The sequence below is a fragment of the Pteropus vampyrus genome, unplaced genomic scaffold (genome assembly GCF_000151845.1).
Source record: "Pteropus vampyrus isolate Shadow unplaced genomic scaffold, Pvam_2.0 Scaffold152, whole genome shotgun sequence".
NCBI lineage: Eukaryota > Metazoa > Chordata > Mammalia > Chiroptera > Pteropodidae > Pteropus > Pteropus vampyrus.
The window spans coordinates 2,738,356-2,748,904 of record NW_011888933.1 but is presented as its reverse complement, the minus strand read 5'-3'; the positions used below and the strand labels follow the sequence as shown (position 1 = coordinate 2,748,904).

Genomic DNA, 10,549 nt, shown 5'->3' with positions numbered 1-10,549 from the left:
TGTAGCAGCCGAGAGGAGGCGGGGATTAGAGGGAGAGAGACGACCTGGACCCGCAGATCCGCCGGAAGTGGCCGGGAGGCAAAGGCCGAGCCCCTTCGGTCATCTCCGGCGCTTCAAGGGGCGTTTCCTGTACTCTTCGGTGCCGTGGAGGTACTAATTTAAGAGATGCCCCTTTTATTAATGTATTTTCAAACCCAAAGAAAAGCCACGGATGATTTATGGGCCATTTAATTCAGAGCCCTGCTTTTTACGTTGAAGAGTGAGATTAACATACTTTGACCTTTAACCTTCGGCACGGTGCGGCGGAGGGAAACGCCTCCGTCTCTATATAAGGAATTTCCCGGACTCTTGCGGCCTCTTTTTTTCCTCTTAACGTTCAGCGAGGAGTGCAAACGATCCTGTTTCCTCCGCTGCTGCCCAGTTGCTGGACCAGCAAACGCCATGGGTTTTGGAGACCTGAAAAGCCCCGCTGGCCTCCAGGTGCTCAACGACTACCTGGCGGACAAGAGCTACATCGAGGGGTGAGCGCACGGTCTCGGGCCGGGGCCGAGCCGGGTGCGGCCGAGACCACGTGGCGAGGCCTCCGCTGCCGCAGGAGGAAAGGAAGTCGAGCCCCAGGGCCCTCTGTGATGGGAACTGTGAGGGAAGAAGGGTCAAAAATGTGCTTTCTTACCTGCTTGATTCAACCAGGTTTTTCGCTTCTTTGCTCAGTTAATGTAAGCCTGTAGGTTTATAGTCTTTGAGGTTTACTACGTGGCAGGCATTCTCTGGATAGAACAGAACAGATAGTCCCTAGCTCAAGAAGTTTGCAGTCTTTGAGATCTACTAAGTGGCAGGCATTCTGTGGATAGAACAGAACAGATAGCCCCTATCTCAAGAAGTTTTTTTTTTTTTTTCCTCATAAAAACTAAAGCAGCCTAGGTAGCTCAGTAACAAATGGGTGAGATCTCACTAATATATTTGACAGACATATTGTTTGTCGTTTATTCGATGGTGTTTGTGGCTTTTCTTTTAAAGGTGTGTGTAATTTTTTGTATCATTGGCAGGTATGTACCATCACAAGCAGATGTAGCAGTATTTGAAGCAGTCTCTGGCCCACCACCTGCCGACTTGTACCATGCCCTACGTTGGTATAATCACATCAAGTCTTACGAAAAGGAAAAGGCCAGGTAAAGTTATTTTTATTATCTGAAGAATGGAATGCTTTCTTAGCTTTAAGTCAGGACTTTCACGTTACAGAATTGGACCCAGGCTTCATTAGTTTTGTTGGGATATTGTAAGCTAAATTTCTTTGTGACTTGAGAAGGCCAAGAGACTGAAGTCCTCCATTTTTTCACAGAACAGGTAGAACATGGACAACAGCAATTCATCTTTTCCCCACACTGTGCCCTGCCAGTGTTCCTGGATCCTGACCCCGGGGGCCCACCTCTGGGGTGAGAGGGTGGCTCATTCATTCAGTCCTTGGCCATTCTGAAACTGCCAACAAGGGTGGAAGTTTGGGGAAGTGGACTCCAGGTCACTAAGAATGGAATTGAGCGTACTTAATGAAATCTCAAATACTCATTCTGAAAGAGTAAATCATAGTGAGTATTGAATATAATGTGTCACGTACTGCTAATGTTTGTTGGGTGAGAAGTTAAACGTACAAAAGTACTTCCCTGAGAGTGTTAAAACGATCTATTGATAGCGATGAAAATAAGTTCTCATGTATTGCCTGAAAAAGGATGTTATACCAACCTAATAGTTAAATTTAAAATTTTTTTCAAGCCTGCCTGGAGTGAAGAAAGCTTTGGGCAAATATGGCCCTGCTAATGTGGAAGACACCACTGGAAGTGGAGCTACAGATAGTAAAGATGATGATGACATTGATCTCTTTGGATCTGATGATGAAGAGGTATGGCATAAATTGATGTAAGTATCAGACTCTTGGATTTGAATCCTGGCTTCATTTTATCACCTGTCTTTTAAAAATTCTTACTGGTTACATGATGAATAAAATCAAATCACCATCTTTCGGCTGAGCTCATGATGATTTGCTTTTTTCTGATAAAGCTGGTCTGTTGTGATGACCCACTGTCTTTAAGCTGAGGAACAACCAGTTTTGTGAAGTGTGTTAAATTTTTTCTTTATAGGAGAGCGAAGAAGCAAAGAGGCTAAGAGAAGAGCGCCTTGCACAGTATGAGTCAAAGAAAGCCAAAAGTAAGTCATTTTATGATTTGTATTTATCTTCATTCATTTCATAATAATGTTGGTAATCTTTTTCAAAGATTGATCCCCAAAGTGATTTTCCTCCACATTTACTGAGTAGGTCGGGATTTCAAAACCTTCTCTAGAAATTCTTAAAAATTCCACAGCTACTGGTCTGCAGCTGTTCTTAATGGTGGCAGTTGTGGCATTCCTCTGTGGGAAAGAAACTGTTACACAATTAAACACCTCTTTCTTAGCAAAACAGAAAGCAGGCATATGTGTGACAAACAAGATATATTCTATAGTTTTATGTGGCTAAGGAAGAAATCCATTTTGAAACATTAATACTAAGTTCCTTGAGCTAGGATAAAAAATAATATTGAGTATTTGAATAATGCTGCTGTTTGTACTTTTTTTAGAGCCTGCACTTGTTGCCAAGTCTTCCATCTTATTAGATGTGAAACCTTGGGATGATGAGACAGATATGGCTAAATTGGAGGAGTGCGTCAGGAGCATTCAAGCAGATGGCTTGGTCTGGGGCTCTTGTGAGTTTGGTCTTTGCTTTTCGAAAGTGGCATCTGGAATTTGCATAGTTACCTTTGTTAACCAGTAGGACTTATTCTAACGAAGATTTTTTTTGTAATGTTATTTTCAGCTAAACTAGTTCCAGTGGGGTATGGAATTAAAAAACTTCAGATACAGTGTGTAGTAGAAGACGATAAAGTTGGAACAGATATGCTGGAGGAGCAGATCACTGCTTTTGAGGACTATGTGCAGTCCATGGACGTGGCTGCTTTCAACAAGATCTGAAATCCATCATGGATCATTACTCTTAAATAAAAGCTTGAAAGACAGCCCTTGGCTCTTGACTCTTTAATAGGAGGGTGGAACAGCTGACCCTTGAACAATTTGGTGGCAGGTGGCAGTGGTGGCAGGGGTGAGGGTGGGGTGGGGGACTCTAGGGGTTCCCCCTGTAAATGCAGCTGAAAATCTATGTTTAAAAACTTAAGTTCCTAGGTATCTACATGGATTTGGTTCCAGGATTCTACGTGGATGCTCGAGTTCCTTACATGAAGTATAAAACCATGCATTCAACCCTCTACTAATACAGATGCAAAACCTGGGGATATGGAGGGCCAACTATATGTATATTTTAAAAATCTGTATAAGTGGACCCACATAGTAGAAACATGTTCAAGGGTCATCTGTATTCTGTTTTTAGAAGTTCAGTGAATGTAATTCACAATATAAATTTGAGTCAGCATTCTTATTAAACACAGCCCCAAAAAAGAGGAAAGTACCTGTTACAAAAATAACAGGTGTTTAGTAGGTTTTACAAGCTAATAGAAATGGACTTAGTAAAATTACTGTACCCATTAGTGCTGACTTCAGTAATGCATGATGGTAGCACTTTTACCACAATATTGCAAGTTTTCATATTTGTCTTGTTCTTAAATCTGGGAGCTAAACTTAAAATTTTGGATGAAGAAATTAGCCCTGTAGGTTTACAATGGTTCAGACCTTGAGCTTTGCAAGGAGTTACTATCCGAGCTGATTTTCTTCAGTGGAAATGTTGGGACTTGTACATTAAAGACTCGAGAAATGAGTCAATACAAAGTGTATAGAATGGTAACCAGGCACATAGTGGCTGTCAACAGTATTTGCTGGGTTAAACATTTAGAGATAAAAGGAATTAAATGCTGAGACAGACAATTGATAGATGGGTGACAAAATAATTTGTTCTAGCATTTTCAAGTTGGGGGTTCCTTACGATTGAAAAGTTGCACAATTTCAAATGTTAACTGTTGAGGTGGAATGTGCAATGTTACTGAAGGACACAACCCAGAGAAGGAGTCCCAGAATTTCTCATGAATTATAACCACTTGTCTAAGCAGATTCTGCAAGTTTAAAATAATGCCTCATAGTATACTGTTAAAGGAGAACTTGGGAAGTGTTGGCAATGTGTTTTGAGTAGCATTGTGTCCTGGAAGGGAGATTACATAGGTAATGGATTCCCAGGCTGTGGTTCATCAGCCTGGATTGGGTGTGGAGGTGGGTGGGGACCAAGCGAGACTTTGTACTCATTTGGAAATTTGAACCTTTTGGGGTCGAAGGACTTCAATACTGAGGTAGTGCTGCAGGTAAAAGAGATGAAAGCCGCACGTTAAATAATAGTCAAAGTCCTGGTAACAGTAGCATCTTAGTTTGGGTTATACATAACATTTGACTTTTTTTCTTGACAGTAGTTTTTATAAAAGCTTGGAAATTGCTGACCTCTAAAGGTCTTATTTTGTGGTCTTTGCAGACCAGAGATTAAATGATTTGTTTGAGGTCGAAATTTTCCTAGCAGAAGCAGACAATGCTGCTTTTTTTCCCTTCTCAATGTGATTTTCTTTATATGTAACTATCTTGAATGTGGGAAATTGTTTAAATGCTAAAGAAACCTTATGTAATCGGATATGTACGTACTGATGAATAAAATCACCCTCACTAAGCAATTTAGTCCAACAGACCCTGTCTAATTTCAGTAGATAATTCCAGGTTGTCAGTATCATGAAAGCCAGCAGAGGGCAGCACTTCATTTTCTGGAGAACCTGCCTGTGGATTCTGGAAATGCTGCTTTGAAAAGAGATGTAGTAACTAGTGAATAGCAGCCAAAAATAATTCACAATCACTGACATGTTAAAGGGATTGCGTACTAAATAGCTTGACCAAAATGTTAAGGATTAACAAATGTTAATAATAAACTCATGATTAAAAATTTGGTTAAAAGTAAAAGTTAAAAAATAGGAATGGTCAGTTCAGACCACAGCTGTCCTGTAAATCTTAAAAAGATAATATCATGGTTTGGAAGTCCTCCTTGAAGTCTAACTGGTGGTCAGACTCATTGTCTAGAGTTGGGGAATGAATGTCATTTTATGACTTAAAAAAAAAAGATAAAATGATGAAGCATGTGACTAAAATCTTGACTCCACGGCCTTGAATAAAAAATATGTTTAATAGTATCTTATTTATTTTAAAAAATAGATAATACATTAACAGTTAAAAATTCAAGAGGTTATACAGTGAAATCTCCCCATCCCCCAGGCCTCCGTTCACCTCCATAAAAACAACCAATATCACCAGAGTCTTAGGTCTTTCCAGAACTAGTCTAAACATACACATAGGCTAACTGCAGCATGCAACATAAAATGCATTTTGCCTTTTGCCCATTGAAATAGTCTTGGATATATTAGAGATGATCTATATCTTGGATATTCCCTATCAGTACATAAAAAGTTTTATTTTTTAGCAGTTACATAATCCATTGTCTCATTTAACCAGGCCGTTTATTGGATCTTTAGGTTGTTTTCAATTTTTTGCTATTATGAGCAGTACTCACATTTGCATAGGAGCTGTTTTTGAAATAATAAACTCAGAAGGCATAGGTAGGTAGGTATATACAGTGGCTTTGGAGTAGAAGACAAAAAATTAGAGACCATCTTCTTTTGCACACCGCTCAAGTGATTATAACAACCGAAACCTTGTTTATTTTTCATATTCAGCATCCCCAACAAAAGGCTGGACACTGGGAATTCAAAATGATTCATTCAGTGAAAATATAAAGGGTTAAGAAAATTACTATATGAAGGTGGTTTAAACACACATGAATTATAAAAGTCATTTTGTGATTAAGCAAGTAATCCAAAACTTCAGAATCGAGGACAGCTTGTTAGAGAAATCAGGGCTTAAACTGGATAGACCTTGATCAGTTTGTTAGAATGTTCTGGGAGGGTGTAAAAGGTAGAATGATAAAGGCAGGAATGAGAATAGACTTTTAGAAGGCAATTCAACCAGTTTGGCTGGAATTTGCAGTGACTGTGATTAGGTAGGGTGGGGCCAGTTTGTAGAATCATTTGAATTATCTGCTGGCTCATTCAATGAGGGCAGTGGGTAGCCTCGAAGGTTCCAAATCAGACAAGGACAAAATAAAGGCAGGGCTCTAATCTGGAGATGGTGTAGTTGGAAGCAGGTAAATGAAAGGATTGTTATAATCCTAATATAAATGAAAATGAATAAATTATCGCATATATATTCAGTGAAATATATTACAAGCTCAACATAATTTTCAAAAATAATGGAACCTATAGCAACATAGTAAGTCAACCTTTTGACATACTATCAAAAGTAAGCTTCTAGATAAGGACAAATACAAAAAGTTGCATTAGTGTTTTGAGACATACGTATATATATTTTTCCAAACAAATACAATTTGGCAATGGCAACTATTTTCCTTAGAATAAAAAAGTAAAAAAAAAAAAAAAAAGCATGCCTCATGTACATCGTCTAATTTGAACTATATTATAAGCCTAGGAGATAAAAAAGGCAGATACTGTTAATCACCATTTATAGATGAGACTGGACTCTGAAAGATAACTTGCCCGATTTTTCACCCAGTGGGAGAGGAAGAACTCAAACCCAGGTCTTCATAAGCCAGATAAGGTGTTGGTAATAGAATGAGGAAAATTCTTCATCCCTTCATTTAGACAATCCTTTTTCATCAGTGTAACCCTTGCTTCCTACCCTCAATTAGGGAGAATGAAAAGATAATATCACAAGAGTAAACTTAAAAAGGAAATTGAGACTGATAAACATTCTCTCATTACATACTCTGTATAACAATAGTTCGGTTCAGGAAATGTCCCAAATGGCAATCTGTCCTTTGGCACATTTGGCCTGAAAAGCTTTCAGGAAAGTAAAAATCAAAGGAAGGGGTCCATAGGCTCCTAAATATTCATCCTCAAAAGAACTACTGCCTATATGTAAGAATATTGAAAAACTATGGATTACTCGTGAAGCCTGACACCAACTTTGAATCTTCTATCTGCACTTTGTCTCTATGAAATGGGACTACTCTTTTTTTCTGAACACAACCCAAGTTTTTCCAGCCTCTGTACATTCGCTCTTGCTGTGCCATCTACCTAAAATAACCTCTTTCCTCACCTGCACTTTGTTAAAATTGTAGCCATTCTTCCAGATGCACGTCAAATACCTCTTTCAGGAAGTCTTTTATCCTTCTCCTTTCTTCCACTTGCAGCCTCCCAGCGCATAATATTCTTTTATAGTACTTATAAACTGTCTTGTTTTCAGGTTCTTTCTGTAGTTCCCTAATTCTTCCTATGAGAGTTTTACGTTCATTCAAGAGCGGGAAGAGAGCTAACATTTACTAAGTCAGAACATGCCAGGAGTTTCATTGAGTAAACGTTATACTACTAGCTATTTTTTGTCAGGCATTTATAGGGCTGAGCGCTGCTTTAAGTGCTCTGGGTAAAGCCCTATAAGTACTTGCATCAACTCATTTCATTTTCACAATAATTTTACGTGGCAGGTAGCTCTGTTGTAACCCCATTGTGCAGATGAGGAATACTGAGGTCTAGAAATTTGAATTAATTTTGCCAAGGTCACAGAGCTACGATGTGTTGGAGCCATAATTCAAAGTCAGGTATCCTGCCTCCTGAGGCCTTGGGACTTGCCCTCTATTCCTAAGACCTTCCTTTCTTTGAGGAGGAGGCAGGTCTGTCTCCTTGGGTCTATGCCCTAGTCCCTGAGTGTCTGGGATTCTTTACTCTCCTGCCAATTAGGCACTGAGCCCCCTTCCTTCCTCCCCAAGTGGCTGTCGTGCCTGTCCTGCCTCCAATCCCTTGGTGTTTTCAGTTATTCATTCTGCTCTTGGTCATTGGACCTCTAGAGAGCCCCACTAACCTGATTCTAGCTGCCAGGGGAGGGGCTTAGGGTCCCCAATCCTGGGTCAGCATGTGTCTCGCGTTATTCTTCAGATCTTCCCTTAAACTGAGTATAAAAATAAAAAATTAACTTCTGTTTCCTCTGGGAAGTGCCTGTACTGGTTGCTATTTTCTACTGGTGGATTCCTGTCATATCCCCACTATCAGCTATTTTAAAAGCCATGAAACTGGAGTTCTTAAGGCTGGAGTCTAAGGCCTCCCTGATATTTTATTTGAGAGCATTTTCTGTAGAAAGGACCCCTAACTTTGATTAGATTTTCAGATTAATTCAAAGTTCCTCTAAGACCTTTGTAGACCTTCCTTAAAGCACTTGTCTTTTTGGAAGCTCCACTCCTTATGAGTGGACATTGAAACATATTGAAATCCCATATTGAATATGAGTTTTTTTTGTAATTATCAAATACTTCATTTGATTAGTTGACAAAAAGTACATCTTTTATAGACATAGAATTAGGTATTTATTCATTTTAACTTTTCAAGTTTCTTTTTTGTATCCTAGAGCCAATAATGTTTTTTAAGATCTCAAATATTTTCATAGGCCCTTAGAAAGCTCACAGGCCCTAATGAGATAAATGGCTCTGCATGGGTTTCTAACTCACAAAGATGAGTTAGAAAGCACTGCCCTGAAATGTAACTTCCAGAACATCACCTGCTCCATTAATTTCTTTCTGCCCTGGGCTGTTTAATCCCCTTCCTGCTCCTCAGCCTTCCTCTATCTCCCACAGCCTTGAGAGTCTCCGTTTGCCCAAACTCAGCGTGAGCCCATGAAGTTCTCTTTTCTACCTTGGATCCTCCAGCTTTTCTCCTGATACTGGGAACCCAGGGAGTGTCCCTGGGTTGACCCCCTCGGGGGTCAAAGGGAACTCAGAATAAAATATCTCAAAACCTGGTGGTGGAGGGGGCAGGGTTAAAGGCTGCGCAAAGGGTTGGGAACTCACAATGAGGCTTTCTCGCTCTGCCTTCCCTTCATCCATACTGGACATGGTAGAAACCAAGAAGTCTGGGAACATAGCCAATAAATGATCTGAGATTAGCATTTCCAAAAACTAAAAGAAGAAATTAAAAAAACAAAAAGAATATCGATTCAAGAAATAACACAGCTCCCCTCACAATTTTCAAAATAAAATTGAGAAATTATAAAAAACAAATCAATTTTTTGAAAATTGCTGTGAGTAGCAGAGTTTGGATTCATAAAAGATGATGGCAGAGACTTGAGATAGGAGCAGGATCTTTAGGGAACCACGAAGGCAAAGACGTAGATTTCCAGTGTTCCTTTACCTCCGCAATGGATGCCGTCTCTTTCCTCCGAACAATGTGCACTTCCTTTGGCTCTCTTATGGCAATTATTACTGTGTGCCTTGTTATAGGATTGTTTTTAGGCAAGTTTAATTTCACTTTCTAAACTGTAAATACCATACGCATCTTGGCATCCCTCACAGTATCTATCTACCACGGTTCTTAGATTCTTAGATTTCATCTTACATCTTAGATTCTCATCTTTTGGCTAAAGGGATAAATCAGTAGAGGTCAAAATAGTATCACAGTCTAAAATGCAACGGATTTATACCTGACTTAAAGGTATGCTTTATTTGGTCTTACACTAGTGTCTATATAAAGATAGTTATAAAAAATAAAAGGTGGAATTATATCAATAAGTTATACATGCTTCCTTTTCCTGCAATCATTCTGAGATTGGGCTAACCTATCTTACTATCTGAATGTCGGTGTTTTAAGTTTATAGCAATCTTATACATACTTGCACATATCCACAGTTTCCCCAAAACTCTTATATTTGAATTGATATCATGAAAGATTAAATATGGGAGCATATTCCCATCGAAAGGGAGGGTCTATGTCCCCTCCTTGAATCTGAGCTGCCTGCGACTGCTTTGCCCAATGGAAGTGATACTGTGTCAGTGTTGGGCATAGCTGTTAAGAGGACTAAAGCCATCTACCTTGGTCCCTGGGAACCCTAAATAGCCATACAAGAAATCTGGCTACCCTGAGGTGCCATGCTGCAACAGCTGTGTGAACAAAGCGGAGAAAAGAAGGGTGGGGTGGGGTGGGGTGGGGGGAGTCGGGGCAGGAGAGGAGAGAAGAGGAAGGAAGAAGAAGGGAGAGGAGAGGAGTGGAGGGAAGAGAGCTGCTCAGCCAGCCACCAGCTGTTGGAAACCTCAGCCATTTGGGTCATCCTAGTCCCTCTGAGGCTCCAGACATTGTAAAGCAGAAAGAGGAACCTCCTTTCTGTGCTTTGTTTGAATTCCTAACTCTCTGAATTGTGAGATATATAGTAATAAACAGTTGTTTTAAGCAACTAGATTTGAGGGCAGTCTACTAAGCAGTAATAGTCGACTGAAACAATGTTTTAAATTACCAGAAAAGCAACTATTAATTTATAGTTTAATTTATAAAGCTATATACAAGGATTGCATGAAATAAAAATAAGTACATATGTTACATTTTAGGATCCATTAGATTACCTGTGCAAAATTAAAGTAAGCTTAAGCAAACTTATTTTACCCTTTTTGAAATGAGTTAGTCATATATTTAATATTAAGATTTAAGACTTTAAAGTATTG

General features: G+C 39.4%; 1 protein-coding gene and 2 non-coding genes across 3 annotated transcripts; all 3 read left to right on the top strand.

The window, feature by feature from the left end:
• The first annotated feature begins 65 nt into the window (after positions 1–65).
• On the top strand, positions 66–3,041 carry EEF1B2 (eukaryotic translation elongation factor 1 beta 2). The gene is made up of 6 exons (XM_011369675.2): positions 66–521; positions 1,047–1,169; positions 1,768–1,894; positions 2,133–2,199; positions 2,607–2,732; positions 2,843–3,041. Exons 1-6 carry the CDS (start codon positions 442–444, stop codon positions 2,995–2,997), a joined length of 678 nt encoding a protein of 225 aa, XP_011367977.1. The 5' UTR covers positions 66–441; the 3' UTR covers positions 2,998–3,041.
• LOC111745368 lies at positions 1,978–2,055 on the top strand. The gene has a single exon (XR_002782612.1). It is a non-coding gene; the product is annotated as a small nucleolar RNA SNORD51 (small nucleolar RNA).
• On the top strand, positions 2,347–2,480 carry LOC111745371. The gene has a single exon (XR_002782614.1). It is a non-coding gene; the product is annotated as a small nucleolar RNA SNORA41 (small nucleolar RNA).
• Positions 3,042–10,549: the final 7,508 nt, after the last annotated feature.

Excerpts from the sequence above, each read along its gene's own strand:
- EEF1B2 (XM_011369675.2), top strand. The coding sequence starts at position 442 with ATGGGTTTTGGAGACCTGAAAAGCCCCGCTGGCCTCCAGGTGCTCAAC. Across the intron at positions 1,170-1,767 it reads TACGAAAAGGAAAAGGCCAG|CCTGCCTGGAGTGAAGAAAG; the intron begins GTAAAGTTATTT and ends ATTTTTTTCAAG. Across the intron at positions 2,200-2,606 it reads TGAGTCAAAGAAAGCCAAAA|AGCCTGCACTTGTTGCCAAG; the intron begins GTAAGTCATTTT and ends TACTTTTTTTAG.